Source organism: Peromyscus leucopus, chromosome 8a, assembly GCF_004664715.2.
Source record: "Peromyscus leucopus breed LL Stock chromosome 8a, UCI_PerLeu_2.1, whole genome shotgun sequence".
NCBI lineage: Eukaryota > Metazoa > Chordata > Mammalia > Rodentia > Cricetidae > Peromyscus > Peromyscus leucopus.
The window spans coordinates 26,525,412-26,550,633 of NC_051085.1; the positions used below are offsets into that span (position 1 = coordinate 26,525,412).

Sequence of the window (25,222 nt, forward strand, 5' to 3'; positions counted from 1 at the left end):
GTTTAATTTTTCTGCAATAAATCAGACATTTGTGTGGGGTAAGAGCCCAGTTCTATGCGCCATTGGTGGGAGAAAAGTGTTGTGTCCATCTTCCTGTACACAGCCTTGCATTGAGTTTCATCTGCTCAGCCCACACTAGGCTCCTGCATCCATCAGCGCCTTCTCTGCTAGGTTCTGGACTGTGGTGATAGCCACGGGCATCATGAGTTCTTTGACTGTAACCTCTGCTTTCCATCAGCAATTCTCATGGATCTTCCAGAACAACCCCAAGTTCTCCTCATTCATTTCTCTTTGCTCTTATTGGATTATGTTTTGTTTCTTAATTTTTCGTTAGTAGATGTAGGTGACCACTGATGATCACATGAACTGTGTCTGTCAGCTCAAGCAATGAAACATAAATACCTACCTCTCTGAACCTCTTGAATTCTTCTCTAAGCTTGAAAAGTCATACTTTTATTTTGGTAATCCTTCCTTGTTTTGACATTAGGTCACTCTCATCACTTTAAAACACAATGGACAAAAAGCACAATTTGGTTCATGTACCATTTTAAAGCAGAGAATGAAAATGAGCTTTCAAAATATGGTTTTTGTAGTGTGGAGATTGGGTCACAGCTGCTAGGAATGTCAAAATGCATGGACAAAAGCAGATATTAGAATATTGCAGAGATTCCTCCTGGCAATCGCTGGCTACAGTTCCCCAACTGACAACAGTGTAGGGAAGGAAACAGGACACAAAACAGGACAGAAATGAGATGGGCACCTGCTAGTCTCATAAGCAACAAGGGAAGGAGAGTCAGAAGAGAGTGAGTTGGGTCAAGTCCCCCCTGAAGGGACTGCACTGCTACTTACAGCCACCGGCCTTCATCAGTTCATTAGTCTTTTATGAAGTGCTTGCAGAAAAGACCTTGTTCCATTGTTAAGGAGTCATGTTCATCCTGTCTCTTTTTAGAAAAACAAAACACACCACACATATTTTACTCATTTGTGAGTGTGTGTGTGTGTGTGTGTGTGTGTGTGTGTGTGTGTTGCTTGGTGTCTGTGTGAGAGTGTGTATGTGTTTGGGAGGTGTAGGCACATACACCTGTGTGTATGTACAGGCCAAAAGAGGATATCAAAACTCTTCTTACAGCATTTGCATGTTGCCTTGGTTGTTAGGTGAGTACTAACTGAAAACTCTGGTCTTGATGGTACAATAGGCACTCTTAATTGCTTAGTTATCTTTCCAGCCCTTGTCATCATCCTTTTAACTGTTTACCAGTGACACTCAAAATTTCTAGAATACTCAAAACACAACACTTTTTGGTAGCATCTAGAAATCAATCTTGAAGAAATCACTCAGCAGTGCATACATTAGAGTTGGTTCTGAATACCTCCCAGATCTCATCATTTGTAGCTGAGCTAAGATAATCAGCACCAGGGTAGCACCCAGAGTCCTCCAAGCTTCCGGGTTACTGACTTGAGGTAACCTTGCACAATATCACATTATTTTAGCCGTGGCATGAAAAGGTGATTTTCTGTAATGCCTGTTGGGTGTGTTAAAATTATCCTTGGACTGATAGATCCTTCAAAAGGACCCTTTGCTCCAATTACATGCCAAATGAAATTACATTCTAAATACTCCAATTACTAGAGAAGGAATATCTAGTTCAACACTGCATCAGATGAGGTAATTACATGATTATCTGTTACATGTGTGAATGAGCAGAAAGAAGAATAGGGAATAGAAAGTTCCCTTTGTTACAGTAACATTCCCAGATATTTGGTGTTATTTAAAAAATTATTTTGGATTTTTTCCAGTTACTAAGTTTTAAAAAATATCCTCCCACCAAATACCAAGCCTCCCCCACCAAAAATACAACCAATCAACCAACAAATAAGTAAACCAAAAACTATTTGCATATCACGTTCATATATTATGGCCAATGAAGTCTAGAGGTCTTAGTCTTTCTTATAATGGGATGTTTGCCTTTCTTGCTGCATACTGTAACAGATTGGGCCTTTATTCGTCTAGAATAAAGTATCAACACTACTGATTTTGAAGAGTCTTTATATGTAAAACACAGGAGACACTTAATAAAAACAGCACAGACAACATTAAAGAGCTATTGTTCCAGGCATTGAAAATGTGGAATACTTAGAAGACTCTTAGAAATTTCCACATTCACTCTCTCAAGCCCTCAAAGAATGCTTCTATTCACTGTGTTTTTCAATAATGCTATTTACAACACTTTAAGAAGTTTATTCATAATAGTACATGCCAACAAATTTAATTAATGTTGCATGGGATGCAGAAGAATCCATAGAAAACAAATGAAAGAACGCTATTGTTTTGAAATGGCGCTCTTTTGATATTTTAAAAGGCAGTGACTGCTTTCCATGGCGCTTAATACTGGCTGTTATATTGAATTATAGAATGAGGCTCTGAGATACTTTGTTCAGAAAGTTTTCATCTATTATTTCAGAGCCAACACAGATGCTCTGGAATCATAAATCTATATCACATCCCAAGAGAAGTTGGCCTGTTTCTGTATCTGCTTTCTGAGCAGCTTGCTAAACAAAGTTCCTTATCTATAACCTCAGTGTATCCTTATTTTTCTTATGTACTAACTGTGATCTCTAATATGTTCCATTATCTTTTATTTCTGTATATCTTTAAAAAAATCTTTGCACATTTTTTTTTTTCAGGAAGGAAAGTCACCAACTTGAATATATGTGCAGCAGATACTCTTTTCCGAAGAGTATCCAGCACATTGTGTTCATTATCTCACTGTCTCTTCCTTTGGTTTTCTTTGGGAAAAAATATTGGGAAGTGGAATGTTAAAGAATTTACTTACTTTTATTAGATCACCAAGGCTGACTAAGCAGCAGAGAAATGTATGCCTTGCTTCCTCCAAGTCACGTATGCCCTGGTGTTGACTAAGATGCAGGCTCTTGCAAACAGAGATGGCCAGAGCTAAATTAAAAGCAGGAACAGGGATGCTTCAGTGATTTTGATTATTCAGTTACATGTCATAAATGCCGAATACTCACTGTCTCAAAATATTGTAGTAAAAATTACAGCATTTCTAAAGCTGTAAAAGCCAACCAAAGTCCTAGTTCTCTAAGTACTCACAATTTAACTGTTCTCTTTTCTTACTGTTTTAAGGCCTTCTAAAGTTGCTTTAGGATTACAGATAACCAAGAAGAGATTATTTCACAGCTGTACAGTAGAGGCCAGTCTCTCTTTCTATTCCTTATGAGAGATCAGTTAATATATTCCTCAATAAGAGATTCATTTGATAGATTATTGACTGGGATTTACTTAAATGGAGATAATTCCTTAAGACCAACACCTAAAATTTCAGAAACAGCAAATATTGTGGCTAATGGAGTTTGATCAATCCAGTTCATAGAAAGCCAGCATTAACTACAGTCCCTATACTCTGAGGTAGAAGAATTACAAATTCTGGGCTAGACAGGGCCATTTACAACAAATGAACCTAGGGTTACAGATTCAGCTCCATCATAGTGTGTTCTCCTAGTGTGTGAGAGACTCTGGGTCTAAGTTGCAGAACCACAAAATAGTAATAAAAATAATCATGTTGTTGGAAAGTAAGACATTTGTGTTAATACAAGTAACATAACAGGATACTGGGATGAAGAAAGCGCCCTCATGTTCCATCTCTCCCTGATTCCTCCTTAAAGCAAATGGCTTTAACATGGTATGAATAGTCTTGTCTCAAACGTGCAAACATTTTTAAATATTTATATTAACATATATATATATAATATAAATGTATTTGAAATTACAGAAATATAAACTTGGGGGCTACAGTGATTGTTGAGTGATTAACACTCTTGTGTGCAATTGTGAAGACTGAAGTTCAAATCCCCAGCACCCATCTAAAAGGTATAGATCTAGCACTCTTAAGGCAGATACAGGGCAATCCTAGAGGAAAATAGTTAACCAGATTAGTCATATTGGCAAGCTCTGGCAGTGAGAGATTATGCCACAATGAATGTAATATGAAATGGTCTAGAAAAATTCCCAACACCATTGTTGGGCCTGCATGTGAACCTGTGTACCTGTGCATATGCGCACGGGCACACACACACATGCACGCACACGCGCACATACACACACACACACGAAAAAAAATTAAACTCATAAACATTTCCCACTTAAATGGCACTCATAAAAACAGAATAGCACAAGCTCTTTCTGAACAGAAAAGACATCTTGGCTGTTCCTTGTCTTACTCCAAAATTTAGTCTGTTGGCCTCAAGGAATAGATGGCATTTAAATGACTGGACAATAGTGCTTACCAACAGAAGGTATTCAGAGTTTTAGCCAGCAGCTTTCCTTCAACTTTATCTAACAAGTAAATACTAGGTAGCTCTTGTAGCATGAATTCTTATTGGTCTTAATAATAAAAACCCATGTCAGCTATCGGGGTAAATGCTGAAAGATCAGAGAAGTAAAGGAGCAGCCTCTGGAGAGACTTCTTACCTCTACTGAATCTGCAGACCAAAACGGGCTGAGCTCCTGTCTCTGCCCCACCATATCACTTCCTATTTCTTCCTCTCAAGATCTGGGATCAAAGATGTGAGCTGCCAAGTGCTGGGATTAAAGGTGTGTGTCACCACTGCCTGGCCTCTAATGGCTAGCTCCACACTCTGATCTCCAGGCAAGCTTTATTTGTTAGAGCACAAACAAAAATATCACCACAAGCTCTAATTTCAATCATCTGAGGGATTGTGTGTTTTTTCACTACCTATGGTATGCCCACCTTCTAGGAAGTATCTTCTAGAAAGATCTGTGACCTATATTGTCCCTTCTATATCAAGTTTTTATTTTTTAAAAATTGCTATCTGAAAGTATATCACAGGTACTATACATAAATTCATGGAGCTCTAATGGCCAGTACCGTTTCTCTAGAATATTCCTTTCAGGATTCCCTCTATGACACAGCAGAGCCTTTAATCACATTGTTGGATAGACCTGTCATCTGGTTCATCCCCACTAGTGACCTCATCATCCAGTGATCTTAAAGCTGTCAAAATCCCTATATGGTATAGGATTAATAGTCTAGAAATTATTATATTGCTTTATTGTTACTTTTTATGGATTATTATTTCCATTCTAGAGAGATAGTGTTTTTATCTAGGTTGCATCTATATTTCTTCCTAGGGTAGTATACAAAAATGTCACTTTATAATATGTGAACATTATTCTTTGAGAATTTCTTATTGCACTGCAAACACACATACATTCTTACAAACATTTAGCATGCTCTCTCGCTCTCTCTTTCTCTCTCTCTCTCTCTCTCTCTCTCTCTCTCTCTCTCTCTCTCTCTCTCTGTCATCAAATCGAATGAGGATTTGAAAAGGTTACTATTTCCCTGGTCTCTTTCTCCTGGGTTTACTCTGTCAAATTATAACAATGACACCTCCTCGTTCTCTGACTTTTAGATATTTACTTCTCACAAAGAGAAAGCGCAGGAACCCCCCCCCATTTTTTATGTTATAGCTTGAATCACTTGTGCACATGTCCCTGGGATTTCTAATCCATATTTTCTATATGGGCATGCAAAGGAAGCCACATTTATTGGGTATCTACTGCCAGGTGCTTTTCCAGGTGCCCTGTGTACATTATCCCATTTAATATAGTTGTTTCTTTGGGATGTGCTTATTCTCAATCTTAATTCACAGAAAATTAAACTAGAGGCCGGAAAAAATAATCTTTCCAGGTTTGCACAGAGCTGGACCCACAATTTGAGCACAGGAATGTGCCCCTGAAGTGCGTTGTTGTTTTGATGTCATACACAAGGTCTACATTTTTGAGGATTAAGTAGATATAAGTAAGAATGTTTCATTTTTAGCACATATTTTCTTGCCTCTAATGTGAGGTGAGGAAATTGGTATGCAGGAAGTGTTTTGTATGATGATGCTATAAGAGAACGTGAAAAACTAGGTGAAACAATATTAATGAGTTGTTAGAGAACTTGAGTATAATCTTAACCCATGGCCTTCCAAGTCATGGTTGTCAAAATGAAACAGCTTGTCTCAGCAAGAAAGTATGAAATATGAGCATTCAATGCTAAAATCATTATTGCAAGACACAATTGATTTATAAAACAAAATCTGAGATGAACTCTTAGATAGTGGCCGCCTTTCTCTTTGGCACAACTAAGAGAGAGCACTTTGGCACTCAGAGCTATGCTGTCGTCCCTCATCTTCAGGTGTTCCAGATTGCCTACGTGATCGTGAAAGCGGCCAACTCCCCTCGGCCTGGAAACTGGATTTTGGAACGTTCCCTGGATGACGTGGAGTACAAACCCTGGCAGTATCATGCAGTGACAGACACGGAGTGCCTGACCCTCTACAATATCTATCCCCGCACTGGACCGCCATCCTATGCCAAAGATGATGAGGTCATCTGCACTTCATTTTATTCCAAGATCCACCCGTTAGAAAATGGAGAGGTAAGATGGAGAAGCTACATTGAAGCACATTGAATATGGTACAATAAGCCCCATCAGAAAGACATGAACATAACAGTAATTAATGTTAGGAAGGTTTTAAATGGAATTTAGCCCAAGTAGATTTAAATTTGTTATTAAATCAAGAAGAAAACCCAAGGTGATTAGAATGTTAACCACCTTAATGTGTCTCCTCTCTCCAATAAAGATCAGAGATGAGGAAATGGGTTTGAGCTGGGAAGCCGGAGATTAATTTTACAACTGAGGAGATTTTCCTGGTGATGACAATTGCTAGTGACTAGGGAAAGACTGGAGACCCGAAGAAAGCTCCAGAGTGTGCATACACAGTCTGAGGACAGTAACAAAGGAAGGGGATGATAAAAAGCAAACGAGCAAACCAAATTGAAACCATGTAAAAATAAATCATGTCACGTTTTGTATGCATTTCTACTGTCACCATGGAGGGCCACAGGGTGATATTATCCCTTTAGTGAAGTCTTCCTGAAAGTTTATGTGCAGGTGCTTAAGTTCTCAATTATTATGTAAGCACACATAATTCAAGAGTGTTTGGCTGCCCTGTACTGTGTTTTTGTTTTTCTTTTCTTCCTTTGTCCTGGAGATAATATTTTAGTTTTCATTCATTAGTTTTAATTCCATGGATCCAGGCTATGACTTCCATGATGTTAGCTGTGTATTCTTGGTCCAGTTGCTTAAATTCTCTGTGCCTCAGTTCCACTTCCCATAAATAAGGAACACAAGAGATAGCTAAATTGTTTTGCTGGTAAGCATGATCAAATGAACTGTTGTACTTAAAACTACCCATGAGCTTATATCTTGAAACATCCATCACAAGATGAAAATATCATTAAGTAGCTAATGCATTTAATGCACCAACCTACTAGGCATCACAGCTTTTTGTAACCTACCTTATGTAGGTCTTTTGTAACCATAACTTACATATGCTCAGAACACTTCCACCAGCCTGGCTTGAACAAAGATACCTAACACAAAGTCCATTTTACAATCCAGAGTTGAGTTGCTCATGCAACTTGATGACACTCTATTGAAGGTAAAATCTGTGTGTTTGTGTGAGAGCAGGAGACCCAGATGAGTGGTTTGTAGACATGAAATAGAAAAGCACAATGCCCAACAACCCAGCATGCTGCAGAACACTCACTGAGGACACACTGTATCTTGGTGTGATACGCAGTGAATGGAGAATTGTAGCTAAGGCTGCTGGGCTTCACGAGAAGGAATTGTCTTCCATACAGCTAGGCTGGGGAAAGATCCAGAAGGAAATTATATTTATGTGGAATGCATATTTCAGTATATCAAGTTCAAAACAGAAACATTCCTATGTGGGATACAGTCTGTAGCCCTGTCTGATATTCTCTCCCCAGTCCAGTATCTGAGGATTATATCATCTTCTATAAACACTTCCAGAAAAGCCACATTCCCATTCTATTATCCCCATCATAGTCAATCTAGATTGCATCTAAATAACTTCTGGAGAAGAAGTTCAGGTCTTGACATGTCTGGCAGACTCCTTTTTGGCAATTTAATTCTAAAAATTCAAAAACAGTACCCTTATTCTATCTCAAATTTCATGCTCAAAAAACAATATTTGTGAGGTAAAAACCCATTCCGAATGGTGCACCCAGCAAAGATCTCAATCTGAGAAATGACAAGGAGTCAAATGCACCAAGTCAAATAGCTGTTCAACCTTTGTGCCCAGCGACAGCTAATTCAAGGACAGTTTGTTTAAGAGAGAGAAGAGGGACGTACAGAGAAAATATATATGAGTTGAATTTTACTGGTCTTTTCTCTTCCAGTTTTTACCTAGGACTAATAATTATCTAATATTGTAAGTTATTCTTTACCACTTAAGAAATGCTGCAATTCAGAAGTTGATTGAGCAATAAAGTGTACTTAGGTAGCTATGTAATGTACAATTATGTGAGTAACTCCTCCTTAGGCATTATGGATGGTTTTCTGACATTTGGATCAATTCAACCTGCCAACAGGAACAAACATACTTGTTTGCTTGTTTGTTTTGTTTAATTTCTAGTTATTTGGTGGTGGTTTATAGAGACCTTGCCACTTAAATATATAATACCTTTGAATGTATCCCTCACTATCTCACTATCTCTGGCTACTAACCTTATATTTTCCTCAGTTGTTTCCTTCAATTAGACAACTCTATTTTCATGACATATATCTTATGTATAATGGGATTTATCTCTGAAATCTAGGATCCACAGATCATATTGATTTGTTTCTTCAGGGGTCTGTAGTCTTAGACAACATCCACCGAAAAGTTAAAGGACTCCTTCCCTAAAAGGACAAAGGAAGAGACAGCTTCTCTGTCCTCCTCCTAAGGTCCTAAGGACAAACCAAAGGACAGTTCCAACAAAGTTTACCCTGGGGAACCAATGAGTTTATTGGACTTGAAGACCGTGGGTGAGAGCTTCGTGCAGATTCATGGGAGGAGACTCCGTAGCAGCCACACTGGCAAGTTTCACTCACCCTGCAGGATGATTTTCCTGTAGCTACATAGACCAAACCCCCTTTCAGTTAACATCCCCCCTTCTATATACTCTATCATAGCATATCCTGAGGACCCCAAGGCCACATACAGTTATTACAGAATTGCATAGAAATGGCTATGAGGAATAGCCGGAATCTCAAGTGAGGGTCTACCGGCCCCTCCTTACTCCCTCCTTCAAGGAGAATGGCAATAGTCAAGAAGCCAAGGGTGACAGTGACTTGTAAACTGGCACAGCAGATCTAACAAAAATAGAAACGATTTTGCTGTAAAAGACCAGCCATCCACACCACCACTCACTGATGAGGACTAAGAACAGGTAATCCAGATTTTCCCATGATGTGTTGCCTCAAGTCTCTTTGTTTCTTATAGGGACAAAGTTGAAGTAAGGAACAGATATATTCCAATACTCTCAATAGAATGATAGCATTTAAGAATAAGAGTTAAAGACAAGCTTCTCCTAGGCCTTTTCCTCATTTTATGGCATTTTCTTTGTTGAATTTGCTACTTTCTAAAAAAAAAAATAGATTAAGAGAAGGCAGACATGATTCTGTGAGTATTTCCACATACAATTCCTCTTTCACTCTTTCATTTACAGTTCCAATTAAAAATAAATTAGCATGTATTTGTCACTTTGTGCCTTACTTTGTGTCTCTCACTTGGGCAGTTTATAAACTTTGTGCATTTTCCCTTTTGTATATTTATGAAATATTTTATTATGGCATATTGTTACTGTATTAAATTCTGTCCAGAGCTAGGTAAAAACTATTTATAGAATTCTAATTTGCTTACAATAATTTTTAATTTCTAGAATTTCTCTGGTTCATTTCCAAGTAGAAGTTTAGAGTTTCTAGTTTTCCATTGGAATTTCATATTTATTAAACATTACGTTTAGGGAGCTGGAGAGATGGATCAGTGATTAAGAGGGAATACTGTTCTTGAAGAGGAGCTGAGTTAATTTCAAGCACCTGGGTCAGGCTCACAGCTTTATGTAACTCCAGCTTCAGGGAAACTGATACCCTCTGGCTTCTATTCAGACCCACACTGACATGGACATAAATACACAATATTTAAAAATAAATATAGTATTAATTTAATAATATAATTTGTGTTGAACCTATAAATATTGTGTCTTTATTTCCTGGAATACAAAGTTATATTTATTAGAAAATTTTGTCTAATAACTCAATGGCCTTTGTGGATGTTTTGTTGCCCAGTTACTGGCTCGTTCTTTTTTATGTTGTCTTTATTCACATATACTTCATTAGTTTGCATAAGAAAATTGAATTTGAAAAATGTTTGTGGAAATAATTGAAGGACTGGGATATGATCTTCCTGGGAGGGTTCTCTGATGCTTCTTCCTACCTCACATAGCAATCTGGATCCTCTTTAAACAATTTACAGATTTAAATTCCTGGGACTCTCAGATGAGTAAACCCTTGGCTAAATCTGGTGACAGCTGCTTTAATTCCAGTTACACTCATTCCTGGGCATCCTGTCTTTGGAGTCCAAGCCAATATACATGGAATTTCCTAAGTCCTGAGCCCTTCAAGTTTCAGAATCCAACTTTTGCCATCTGAAGCAGGGCTGTCAAAGCATTTCTTAGTCTTCTCAGCTGTGTTTTTGGGACAGGAATATGCTCACATGACTAGACTTCTCACAGTGAACCAGCACCTCTCTAGACATTATTTTTTATCCTCTTGGTAGCTCTCAAATGGCTTTAAATGGATGTGTTTTATGTTACTTGGTTGGTGTTTGTCACTGGAAATGTTTGTCTTGGTTATTTGACCTACTAGAAAGAGAATCAGAGTCATACATGCATTTTTAAATTTTGGAATTGTGTTGCATTTACATAATGCACAGAATGATGACAGTTTTATACTGATGCTACTATAGATAATGTCTTTTTATTAAGATAATGTCTTACGCAATGCATATGTCAAAGCAAAATAGTTAACCTTCATTTGTACAGCATTATGAATCAAAGTACTGACTTTATTGAGGTATTGTTACTATTTCCATTAATGTCTGTTTTTCTCTTCTAGAATCCAATTCAGGAGACAACACTGCATCTAGAATTGTGTCTCCTTCATAACCTCCGATCTGTAATAGTTCTTAGAGATATTTTAAGAACTGTTGAAAAGATATTTTGTAGACTATTATTCAGTTTGGACCTGCCTGATATCTTATAATTAAATTGACTTTCTAGGTTTGGGGGAGGAATACCATGGAAGAAACAGCTGTCTCCTGTGTCTCATATTTAATTTCATGTACATTTTCTTTTTATTCTTTCAGAAGATTGTGCTTTTAGATAACTTTTTATTTTGATTAACAGTATCTAAATATTCACCACTATCTGAAATACGTGATTTTGACTAAGCATGGGATGATCATTTTTATTCAGAGCTTCATAATATCCTTTAAGTATAAAATGAAGTCATCAATAAGAAAAAAAGAGATTATGTTAAAGTTCACCAATAAAAAAACATGATGAAATTATAATATACACCAGTATAACACTTTTTTTAGGTTTAAGGATAGAATATAAATAGAACATCATCTTCTCATGACTAATGCCCAATCCAATGATGTATGTTTATTATGTCATTACTTGTTTGAAAACATTTGGAGACATTACAAACCCTCAAGACCTTCTAAAATATCATTTCAGGAAGATAATACACCATTGTCAGGTTAAAAGATACCAAGGTTAATTCACCACTGATCTAATAAGGAAGGCCAGACCTTGAGTCTGGCCTCTGTGCCCAGAGTTTGGTACTATCTCTGGTCTAGTCATCATTGCAGATTTCTAGCTTTTCTCTGATCTCTTTGGTCTTGGCTGCATCATGCCTGCTTGCTTATTTGGACTTTGTTGCTCTAGCACCCAACTTATTACCTACCTTGGTTTTTCTCAGCACACTCTACATGGTTTTCATGAGATCAAAAATTGTTTACCATGTAGCTTCACTGTGAGGGAACTTCAAGGTTGCACTAAGTTCCCAAGATAACAAGGTTCAACTACTACCAAGAAAGAGATTAACTCTGCATGCTGGGCTTGAATCCCAAGGGAGCAGAGAAGCTCACTGTGAGCTGTGATAATGCTGGTACATTAAGTATTAGGGCCTGGCATAGAAGGGAGATGGAGGACCACGGGGGATAACCCATGTGTTGTTATCCAGGTTGAAAACCGTAGGAGGCATTGAGAAAAAGCCTTTAGAGTTTAATTTTAGAAAAGTAATTTTGTATCATCAGTGCTGAGAGGACTCAGCAGGCGTTTGCTTTCCTCTGGTCAGAAAGAATGATCTGGAATTTAGTAATATGCGTTGCAGGGTATGAAGCAGCAGACCCCGGGGAGTCTCCATTAGTCTGTGAGTCCAGCCACAGGAGAAAGCTCTAATGGGCACCCATATGCAGACATGCCTCCCTGCTGTGATGCAGAGAGTCAATCTGCTATCCTACAAAGAGGGCTCCATCTGTGGAAAGCAGTTGCTCCAGAAGCTGCTGAGAACTGTCCACATGGACTGCCACTTGGAGACACCACTGAGAAGTTGGATTCCCTTGTAAATCTCATAAACCACTTCCCAAAGACTTTTTATTTTTCTTGGCGTGGGGGTGGAGGAATGAGAGACTCTCACATTTAGAACATATGACAGGGACATGGGAAGATGTTTTACACATGTGATCCTGGTGCCTGATTCTGAAGACTCTATTGGCTTGCTGTTCTTGCTGTTCAGACAGTTCCAGCTTCCTCAGTTCCCAGAGAACAGTGTGACTGGTTAGGTTACTTAAGGACTTAAGGAAAGAATGTTGGTAATTTGTAACTGAAGAAAGACAATAGCATATTGTTCTCAGGAAATCTAATAGGATTTACTGAACAGAGAGAATCTCTGGGTGGTTTATAGCTGAGTAAATAAATAACCTGAACTATACTGGGTTATTGATAGTTGAGGAAGTGGAGGAGAGAGGAATTACATAAACAATGTTGAGGCTCATGGTCTTGTATGGATGGCAAAGCTTTAGAGATCCTAAAATCAAAATCATAATCAATGTTTTTTTGTTATATGAGATGTTTCATGTCTTGTGGCTGGGATTATTTACTACTTTTAATTTATTTGGATAGTAACTAAATATTCATGGTTTCCATGGTGATTTTACCTCAACTTCCTTATACCCAGACCTTTAAGTTATTTACAAGTGATTTTCGTTCCTTATTGCTACAAACCTTCCCACCCCAGAGGAGTGCAGCTCAGTAGGACTTAGATTCCCTTTGAATTTGCTTTTGAAATGTGGCAATCTCACATAAAAATCCCTGGAGGTAACATCATTAATTCTTGAGGACACTTCTTTTGGAAAACCATATGTATAGCTTTGATATTATTTTGATTTCTTATGTGACAGAATTTTACATAGTAAGACAGAATATTTCCCCTTCTCTTTTCATCACCTGATATTATGCAGATCCTTAGAGCTGAAAATTAGTAGAGAAAGAGGACACAAATCTGAGACTCTCCTTTGATGTAATACTGCCACGCGTATAGTATGATTCCATGTGTGAGCATCTATGGAAATGAGGAATTATCCCTTCTAAATAAACCTTGGAATTGTTCCCTCAGGAAGAAACGGGGGGACATTACCAATTCCTAGCTCTTAAAAACAGAGATGAAAGTAAATAATTATTTGGAGTTTCCATATATCTTTCCTCAAACATAATTGTCACAATGGCCAACATTGGGCTAGTCAACAGAATATAACATGAAATTGCCACCTTGCCCTGAAGATTATGAAACCCCCTAAGAAACAAGGTTTCATCTTCAGCTATAATACCCAAAGCACTTGAAGTAATTTGTTTATAAAGTATTATACACATAAATATTATAAATAATTCATTTAAGGTATTTTTATTTATTGTGCTTCATAATACACCTTTCTAATAAAGATAAAATTAGGGAGGCTGTGTTCTTCCTTTGTCTTTGTTAGTCCATAGGCTTTTCCTTAACGTACACACATTACAAATAGTGTGCACAGATAAGAACGAGAACTTTTAAAATTCATATAGTATCTTTGAAAATAACAAGTGCTTTTTAAATTCATATAGTATCTTTGCAAATAAAGGTGATACTGACTGACAAGAGTGGAATCTGAGGAGAAAACACCAATACCTAGAGAGCAGTTATGGAGTTGAAGGTATTAGCACCCACCTACCAAAAGGAAATGGTGAAGTAGGAACCTGTTAACGGCCTGTGAGAAAGTAAAGGGAGTTGGCCCAGTGGTACTGCATGTTCTCACTTGATGTGGCTGATGTAACTCTGCTAGCAAGTAACAATGGAACTTGCAGAGACAAGTTAACTATCATACATGTCTAGCCTAGTCTCATGACTAGAGTGAAGGTCTTAATAGTTTATAGCAATGCTTCCATATATCCTGTGTAACATGACAGATGTTCCATAGTTACTATAGCCCATCCCTCATCTTAGAAAGACTGTGCTGGATGGAGAGTATGGAGCATCCAGAAGCAGGACCAGGTAGTACTGTTTTGTGGAGTGATTGTGGGACAGTCCAGGACTGTGAAACCATACCAAAGAAATAAGTAAAGCATGCAACCTTATTTCCGTAGAGAATGAACTGTGAGGAAGAAGAGAAGATGGCCTTAAGGGCTGATGTGAGGTTAGCACAGAGCCAGGAAGATAATAATTGCTCTAGTAATTACAGCATATGACTTTTTATGACAGATGTTACCTGAAGGGCTTATAAATATAAACTCATATAAAGCAATCTTGTGCATTGTGCTTATATGCAAGAGGACCGGGATCATCTCAATACTCCCAATGAATGTGTGAAACCACAAATAGTACTGAACCCCTATGCATGTCATGTTTTTTTTTTTTTATTATAGGCACACACCTATAATCAAGTGTAATGTATGAATAGGCAAGGTAAGTGCAACAACTAAACAATAAAATAGATCAATTCTAGCAGCATGCTGTATTAGAATCATCAACACCATTGCTCTTGTGTTGTCGTGGGTCATTATTTATTTACAGTAAGGACACATTTAATAGAACCACACTGATTTTGAAAGAGATGTTTCTTTAGTGACTAATGGACAGGAGCACAGTGTGATACCAGGATGGAGCAAGGTAGTGTGAAGTCTTATCATGCCAGTAATAACTAACATCAATACACAATTTGAAACTCATGAATTGCTTCTGAGATTTTTGATGCAAAGTTTTTAGACTACTGTTTCAGTTACCTGTGGAAAGCAAAAACATGCTGGATAAATGAATTATCTTACTTTATAACTGAGAAGAAAGTGGTTTAGAGAAGACTAACTTTTCCAGGGTTCATAGCAACCACGTGATCTTTAGATCTGATTTGAATCGGATACTATGTTCTTGGAGAACTAGAAATTTTCCTGTATGTGGAGTTCTCTGGAATATCTGCTGGGAGTCCCAACTCCCTGACAGTTCCTTTCTTTGTATGTGACCACATACAGGTCCGGCTTTCAGCTGCTGTGCCTTTGTGCTTCTGATCTCTCATTCATCTTGTAACATTTAAAATCCATTTTAAATTGCTGGGCAAACAGGCCTCTGATGGAACGACAGGTCACACAGGGTTTGATGAGTCTCATCGGTTCTATTTAATGTTACCAAGGAAGTCTGAAAGGCTTCCAGTTAAAATGTGAATCCCAAGAAACAAATGAAGGAAGTTAGTAGATGAACTAGTATATCTTTGTCATCAGTAATATTAGCAATAGCCCTCTCTGCGAATTTGCGTTGTAGGTTTTCAAGTACTTTGTCATACATTTTCCTATTGAGCCTCATCAAAGCATTGGAGACACTTGAAGCTCATATTTTAGTATTCCCCTTTTAGACATAGAGGTGAAGGAATGTGTTTGAGGTCATGAAGTGACTAATGGTCGACATTAATATCCGGTCCAGATCTTCTCATGGTGAATTCCATAAACAAAACCCTTAGGTCCAATCAGCCATTTCTAAATGTGTGTTTTCATTGGTTCAAAGGACTTGGGTAACACGGTGTGGATAATTAAGTGCCAGCCAACTGTCTCTGTTGGGGAAACCTGAAGCTGTGTCCATGTCCATTAATCAGTCTCACACAGGAAAGATAATGTAGTATTATCTTTATTGCCCAAGTATACTTGAAAATACAACAAAGGAACTTGAAGCTATTAAAATGAGCTCTGCTCCATAGGGGAACTGTTTCAACACTCAAGCTGTTATCAAAAGTCCTTGAGACAAATAACTCAGGAGCAGAATGGTCATGATTACACTTTATAAGCAAGCATAGCAAGATACCAGGAGCTACTCCACCGGGCCCCCTGCTGAGAGCTGAACAGTGTAGAGAAACCTGCTGCAGCTCATTCTGGCCTGAGGCTGTGTATCATTTTGCACCATACCAGACTAACTACAACCAAATATTTTCACTGGAAATGTATGAACTCATAACTTTGCTGGATTCTGCTACCTGGGGAGTACACACAACACAGAGTTTGCATTCCCCTGGTGGGAAGCCAAGTCCCGGGAGTTGGCTTGTGAAGGAGAAACGACAAACCAGGCAAGACAGCAACTTAGGGCATCACGTTTTCCTCCTGCAAACTCGCTCTTAAGCTGCATTCAGCAGGAATTACTTATTTTCCTATTCTACTGATAAGTGCCTTTCTAAACCCAGTCCCACTGTTAGGTTCAGCCACGAGAAATTGCCAATACCCAGCTATTTTTTAGTCAACAGAATGCAGTTTCGTATGATTTAAACTAATGTTTGCAAAAGCCTGAAGAGAAATACTTCTAGAAATTGAAACTATCCTAAATGTAGCCTTAGTCATAGATAATGTTTTCACTAATATCATCGAAAGGATATCAGACTCTCTGCTGAAACAATAATTTGTAATAATCTATGACAGATACTTTTATGAAGGCCTTTTCATGACTGAATTAGTGACATGGTAATAATAAGCTCAAGAAAGTCATATCACATGTGTTTTTAATTTCAAGGGGGGGAAGAGAGGGACGGCGAATGGCATTTTTATAGGACTAACCAGCTTCGTTCAGATGCTGTGGGGAGCTTGGGGATGCTGACAGAATACTGGATACAAATAATGAGTCTGGGCTTGTGTTTAGCCTCTTAGACTGTAAAGTGTGAATCTGCATGTCTATACTTCCAGAGACATATTGAGGTTCTCTTTATGTGCAATACGATCATGCACATAGACATTCGCTATATCAGGATTGACAGCTGCCATCTTTGAATCAACATTTCATCTATTTTTAAACGTGATATCCCCTTAGAGCGACAATCCACTGCTCTCAAGACATATTACCTTATTGTAAGATTATTGGTGAAAGCTCTCAGAGATTATGTCAAGAAAAGGATCTTTGCTTCTTGGAAAAGAAAAATCATAGCAGTGGTTTAATTTTTGCCGTCTTTCTTATCACCATATTATTTCTATGGATGAAAAGCCTTGTGCTTTTTATTCTTACAATTTGTTATGTTGTACTCTGTTATCTCATAACAAGATAAAGTTTCATGTTGAATTAGCTGTGGGAGAGCAGCTTACAATTTTTTATCACTTCTAAGCAAATGTTTTACTCAAGAGATAGGACACCAAAAAATGTGGATTGAATACAGCTTCAGTTTATCCAACAAATGGCTTGCAATTGTAAAAAAAAAATCATGAGTTTATATAGTGTGAGTAGGAGTTGATCCTTTATTTTTCCATTTAGCAAATACCGAGAAGCATCTGCAGGACAAGACCTGTCTTGGGTACAGAGATTAAAGTGTGTTATATTTAGAGGCTTATTATAAGACATTAAATGCACCAGAGAAAACATGCCAGAGTTTGGGAAACAGTGGTAAAGATATTTCAGGCACTGAAAAGACATAAGGGAGAAATAAAGGGAGAGAGGGATGGAGGGAGGAAGGGAAAGGGGAATGAATGAATGAGTGAGTGAGTGAGTGAGTGAGTGAGTGAATGAATGAATATGGATGGCAGCGACCTGCTTGGGAAACTGCATGGCTGAGTGGTGCGAGATGGGCTGCGTGTCTTAGGAGTTGCTTTGATTCATCATGATTATTTCAGCTGCCAAATCACTGAATTAACCAAGTGAGGATGCTCTCTGTACTGAGCTGTAAAACAATCTGAGAGTGATAAAATTCCAGTGTTAAACATACACATAGAGGAAAGAAATAATGGGGGGGGGGGAATCCACGTACTTTGCTGAAATATAAACAGATTTGAGGGTGGAATTCTTTCCTCATGCAATGGTCCTAGTTGAATCATTGTTGAAATAGAAGCGGGGATGGTTATGAATGTAAGGGACAAAGTATTTGAAGTTTTACTTGGGTTCACAAACGAGGTCTTGCTTTCCTTTGTTTTCATGTGGTGCTCACGTAATTCAGGGTTTGCTCTTCGTGGAGAGGAACTCCATCACTAGAAGGCCAATGCTTTAGAATCCCCTCTTTTCCTTGGTGGCTTGATAACCCTTTCCATCGATTGATAGCCTTTTAATAATTCCATGAATAAGCCATTTTGACTCCTAAGTTACTGTCAGAGATAAGCCTGTCTAGTTGCTTGAAGATGGGTGTGATCTCCTGTCCAGGGTTCCATGCTAAGAAAGACATATGTATTTTTCTTAATAGTGGGTTAGAGAAACAGGGAACCCAGATGTGGAGAGAAAAAGTCATCAACAGAGCACCTAGCTAGTCTTCACATGTGTACTGTAGTATCTGGAGCTATGAGGTTCTCTAGTCACTAATTCCATTCACCTTGTTTAACTAAAAGTCTAGCTTTTTAGGTGAGCCATTTAAATGCCATCATGCACTGCACAGTGATGTTGCTGTCAATCATAGCATAAGCCATGATTTATCTAAAAGAATATAGCAGATCTGGAAAGTTCCTAATACCCAGTGACATTGTGGTTGCCATAACATCCTTACATAGCACATCACTCACATTTGTGGTAATGCTGGGATGAGCAGACCTACTGTGCTGCCAATTGTACAAACACATAATGTATTCAGTATTGCACAATACAAGGTACTCAGTGATAATAGTGGGTGACAACTTCTGTTTGTGTGTTTGTCAACCCTGTTAGTGTTATTTTAAGGTATACTCTTTCTAGTTATTAAACAACAGTTAGCTGCTCAAAACGTGCCCCATGGTTCAGGTAACTCATGTTTTCTGTTTCTCCCACTGCTCTATTTTCTGTTTGATTGAATCCGAACAAATTTGTTGTTTCATTCCTCATTGCCTCAGAACCAGTAACCAATCTCTCTCTCTCTCTCTCTCTCTCTCTCTCTCTCTCTCTCTCTCTCTCCTCCCACTTGCTCTCATTCTCTACATCTCTACATACACATACACATATACTTCACATAGCATGTATATAGAGTGGCTATCCCATGCAGATATGCAGCAGTCAGGTCTATAATGGTCATATATTTATGGCATCATCTATAAATATATTTCTTCATGCATGTCTCCATGTTAAATAAATATGATTGCATAATCAAACACCAATAAAGCAATCAAACATTTAAGAACTCTTCTGTGCTCACAGAAATAGGCTCTAGCATCCACAGAGGAATTTGGATTAAGGCAAAACAGAATAGGGGGGCATATTACCTGTACCAACATGGAGTTTCCCTGTACTTCTTCCCTGTAGAGCTCCTGCTAAAGCTTGGCAAGGCCCTCTGGTATCTCTGAGGGACCACCTAGGAGGAGCCAGCAATGTAGGCCATCTTTGGCCCTCCTCCAGCTAAGGCCACACATTCAGACAAGGGAGAGAGATGAGTCCAGACATTTTATTCCTATCTCAGCACTGATAGTGCTTTTCCTTTTAAAAATAGCATGGATAATTTTCAGCCAGATGATTTTTCTATCAGTAAAAGAACCAAAGACTGAGTAAGAGGAGGGATCTTAGGACCTCCCATTTGCCAACGTTTGCTTTCACATGAAAGAATCAGCCATCTCCAGGTCCTTTAAAACTCAAAAATTGAAAGTTTATCAAATCACGATAAATAGGGTATTTGTATTTTCTAAATCAAAAGACTTGTATATGATAAGATAGATGTAAACTAAGGTTGAATAGATATAAAAAATAATAGTATTAGGAATACTAAGTATGACATATGCCAAACCAAACAACATACAGATAGTCTGGTTTGGAAGAGGGACTGTGAGTTATTTTGAAAATCAAAGTCTGTATGACTCTGTCCAAAGCTCACAGCTGCAGAAGGGGAAATAAACAAGTCCTATGAGAAGGCGGCATGGGTGAGGACAGATGAAGACTCAAAACTGAATGAACTTCTTGGTTCCCATTGGTGTGTTTATAACTCATACAATTCCCCAAGGCAAAACTATGAAAGGAAGTTTGTGGGGATAGAAATACAAGTCGTGTTTGCTCTTTTGTTCATTGTGTTTGCACTCAAATACCATATCAACTTTCTGTACTTGCTTTAGAAACCCAGCCCTGTAGTCTCTGGGTAGTCTTGTCTTTTTGTGGGCCATCACATGTCATCTCTGTTTAGAAGTCACTGCTGTCAGCTTTTGGGGTCCATGAACAAGGGAAGCATAGTTCATGCCTGCATTCACTTCCCCTTTCCTCAGTTTATACTGTTACATGAAGTCAAGTGTAAGGTCTCCCTCAAAGAGCACCATCTCCGTTAAATCACTCATGGAAGTAGAAGGTGGTATCCGACTTGCTAGTTAGACAATCATGACCAGTAAACCATCTAGCCTTTATGTTTCTATTAAATCAACGACAGGAAGAGAACACTAGACTTCTGAAGTATCTGTGTACAGTGCTTCCCTGATGTGCTGAAGTTTCACGGCAAAACCAGCTGAGTCAGTAGTAAAATGGTGAATGTTCCTACCAGATACAAGTCTAGGCACTACATAAGAATAAGTCATGGGCACAAATTATTTGTGTGACAATTTTTTTTATACCTCTTGGGTACTTAAGAGGTCCCCAGTTAATTAAACACACACACACACACACACACACACACACACACACACACACACCACACACACTTCAGTAAAATATGCTCCAGTGGATCCCAGAAAATTGTCTTGGAAATAGCATTATATTTTCTACCTAGGAAATACTTGCTGTAGCAATATTCTCACATCCTTTAACAGAGATCTGTCTACATGTATGAACTAACACATCAGAGTAATCATCATTCTTCTGCAATTGGACACTCCTCTCCCCCATAACCAAATTGCTGTCTCCACTTTTATTTCTCTTTTGAAATTATTTCTGTTTGGTTTTCTTTTGTCACTGGCCTTCTGGATGATCATTTTGTAACATCTGGACAATTTCATATGAACATCTGGAATGGAAATTTTTTTGACTGTCTGATGCATACAGACTACTTCTTGAAGAAATGTATTTTCCCAGCTGTTATTAAAACATGGTTAAGTGAGTGTACATGCTATAAAATTCCATAGGAAGCACAAACCATGTTTAATCTAAAGTCCTGTGAATCTATTTTTCCTTCCTACCAACTCTTGCTCTGGAATAAGTGATTAGGCTATTTACAACAGGAACAATTAGAAATAGTCACAGGTGGTGTCCTTGGGTTAGGAGTCTTTGAAATCAGGCGGGTTTGGATGCTGGATCTGGCAGACAGTAACTCTGTAACCTTGAGCAATTCTCTAAAGGTCAATGTCTTTACTTCAAAATTTGAAATGTGAATAAAAGTCCTCCAAGCTAGTTGTATTAAATGAGATGATTTAAACAATATATCTGGCTCAAAGTGCAGATTCAACAAACAGCAGCTGTTGTGAGCATTTATCACATTGCGCCACAGAACACAACTTGAGATTCCTTCTTTTCCTGACCTCCAGCGGATGTTTTATGCACATAATTAGTAGTTTGGTACTCACATAAAGTTTTTCAGAGTACAGATTTCTTGAGAGTTGCAATGCAATCTTCTCTGCTAAAATATTGCTCTTTAAGTGGGAGAGAAGGAAAGAATTCAACTGTTTTGATTCATTATAGGAAAGTGAGAGGATTCCCAATCTTCTGCAGCACAGACTAAGATGTGTGTTCGCAGTGGAGAGTGGGATTGGGTATGAAGTTCCACTCCCAGACAAGGAAGGAACTATTGGCAATTGATAGCTGCTAAGAGAAAGAGAGGCAGTTTTCTTTAAGAGTTTAGCACTTAAAGTTAACCAAACTCCAATGGAAGGGCCACACATTCAGAAATATATGCCTTTACAAGAGGGCTTAAAAGTAAGAATAGGGCACAAAGTTATGTGGATAATAAATGGAGAACATCTGAGAATTAGGAAGAAGGGGGTGAATGTGAGCAAAATAGATTATACAAAATTCTTATGTAACTAATTTTTAAAAAGCTCTCAATTAAAAAAAAATGAGCAGCCTCATTCTTGATTTTCAGACTAAAAGACGATTCCCCCCTCCAACCCCCAGATCATGAGTTAAAACAGTTAGAAAAATGATTTTTTTTTCAAGGCAGGGTTTCCCTGTGTGTAGTTTTGGTGCCTGTCCTGGATCTCACTCTGTAGACCAGGCTGACCTCAAACTCACAGAGATTCACCTGACTCTGCCTCCTGAGTGTTGGGATTAAAGGTGTGTGCCACCATTGCCCGGCTAGGAAAATAATCTTAATGGCATAAATTTCATACGTGTATTCTGAAAGGGAATGATTTTCTCCAATGAATTTGTTTATTCTCATACTCTCTGTGTTGGTTTGAAAGAAGATGGCTCCCAAAGGGTGTGGCCTTGTTGGAGGAAGTGTGTCACTTTGGGGGCAGGTTTTGAGGTCTCTTTTCTCAAGCTTCATTCAGTGTGACAGTCAGTAGATTTCGTGCTGCATTCTGGTCAAGATGTAGCACTCTCAGCGCCAGCACCATGTCTGCCAGCATGCTGCCATGCTCCCCATCACGAAACCTCTAACTGTAAGCAAGCCACCCCAATTAAATGTTTTCTTCAGAAGAGTTGCCATGGTCATGGTGTCTCTTCACAGCAATAAAAACCTAAGACACTCTCCTTTAAAGAAATTCAGCATTTGATGATGCTTTGTTTTTCGTTCTTCTTCTGATGCTTAGAAGAATCTGTTCTCAAGTCAGGTGGATAAGCTAATAAGGAAGGAGCAAAATAAATCAGTTTGTTGGAGTGAAAACACAGTGCTGTGGAATAATCCTCTTCTACACTGTAAAGATTTGTCACTTAAATTGGCTTAATAAAACACTGACTGGCCAGTAGCTGGGCAGGAAGTTAGGTGTGAAAACCAAACTGAGAATTCTGGGAAGAAGGAGGGTGGAGTCAAGGAGACTCCAGCCAGATGCAGAGGAAGCAAGATGAGAGCATTGTATTGAGAAAAGGTATCAAGCCACATGGCTAACCATTGATAAGAATTATAGGTTAATTTAAGTGCAAGAGCTAGTTAGTAATAAGCCTGAGCCATAGGCTAAGCAGTTTGTAATTAATAACAAGCCTCTGAGTCAATTATTTGGGAGTTGCTGGCAGCACAGTTCTGTGTACATGTGGTGGGAAATGGCTGCAGGACCTGGCAGGATGAAAAACTGCCTCCATCTACAACATGGCCCTCAATATACCTTGACTTATTTTTTAAAAAAAAATGGGGTGGCATAAAGAAAAAATGCAATGTTGATACAACCAGACTGTGAAAATAGAACTAAAGTATTTAAAATATATATTGGCTGCTCATCTGGGGTGAATTGGCTGATTCAATGGGACTATAAATATAGAATGTTCAGACAAAAAAGAGGGAAATATTAAGTTATATTATTTCTTTGTGTGACGAGAGAGAGAGAGAGAGAGAGAGAGAGAGAGAGAGAGAGAGAGAGAGAAAGAGAGAGAGGGAGAGAGAGAGAAAGAGAGAGAGAGAGAGAGAGAGAGAGAGAGAGAGAGAGAGAGAGAGAGAGAGAGACCAAACTTTTAAGGTAAGTTTTTCCTGGCAATGCATTCTCAGAACAAATTTCAATGAAGTCCTCTCATTGTCAGCACAATGAGAAATAAGAAAAAAACAAACCTTTTTTTTCTAACACACAAGAAAGCGGGAAATGTAAACAGTTGTGGTCCACAGTCTCTGAAGAGCCTGATAATGAGTCAATTTTTCTGACATCCTATACTAATTTTACTGCAAAAGAGCCCTGGAGATGTTGAGGAGTATGTGCATTTTTTTTTTGACTCTCAAGTATCAAGTATACAGGCAAATTCTAAAGGTCGGACTACCTGCCATGAGCTTAACATTATGTGTCTTACTTGTGATAAGATGAGATATGAACCCTGGCTTATGTCATAAATGATGCCCTTAGTCACAGTCATGAGAAGGCCCTGAAACTGTCTATGAATTTGCATAAGCCCATAGACACCAGAGGGTAGACACTATAGATTCATATATGCAAGGGGCCAAGAGAAGGGAAAATAACATGAGCAATAATAAAGGGAACACTAACTAAATTTTACTAACCTAGCTAAGAAAGAGCATTAATGTGACTCTCTGCCACTTGGAATGAACAGAATTGTATCATGGTCACCAGACTATGTATGATTAAAAGAATTTAAAACATAGTATAAAGTGGCAGAGTGAATGAGCTAGTATGGTACTTAGCACCAGGTAAAATGAATGCTCATTTTTGAAGGTGATTGTGCACTAATGAAAGTGTCCTGAATTTTAAGGGGAAAAAAACCAAGAATTTGATTCACAATTTGTTTTGCATTTATTTTGGGGGTGTTGGTGGGGGAATGGGGAATATGTCCATACCACAGTGTACATGTGGAAATTAGAGGACAATTTGTAGGAACTGGGTCCCTTCTTCTAGCATGTGGGTCCTGAGTACAGAACCCAGGTCTTCAGGATTGATGGCAAGCACCTTTACCTACTGAGCCATCTCATCAGCCGTAAATTCTAATTACTACTTAGCATCTATAACTCTAGTTTTCTGGAGCCTGGGATAGATTTATACATGCTATTTTTTTATCTATAATTTAGCTTAAGATTCGTTCTCTCTCTAGCTGTTACCTTGTTGTGACACACACACACACTCTCTCTCTCTCTCTCTCATATCAGAGGGTTATCAGTGTATTCTGAGGCAATTTTAAAGAGCAAAAATATTCCAACAAGTGCCATGGGTAGATGACCCAACCATCAGTTAACATACAAATGCTGCCAAACAGTTTTACATCAGAGAGAAGGATAGTGTTTGATG

At 38.3% G+C, this 25,222-nt stretch overlaps 1 protein-coding gene across 8 annotated transcripts in view; it reads left to right on the forward strand.

Moving 5' to 3' along the window:
- Lama2 (laminin subunit alpha 2) overlaps positions 1 to 25,222 on the forward strand; it is a 573,571-nt gene that overhangs the window by 170,090 nt on the left and 378,259 nt on the right. For all 8 annotated transcript variants that reach the window (XM_028877376.1, XM_028877370.2, XM_028877371.2 and 5 more), the window contains exon 4: positions 6,222 to 6,464. In XM_028877376.1, coding sequence (XP_028733209.1) covers positions 6,222 to 6,464 — 243 coding nt within the window. The remainder of the gene's footprint in view (positions 1 to 6,221; positions 6,465 to 25,222) is intronic.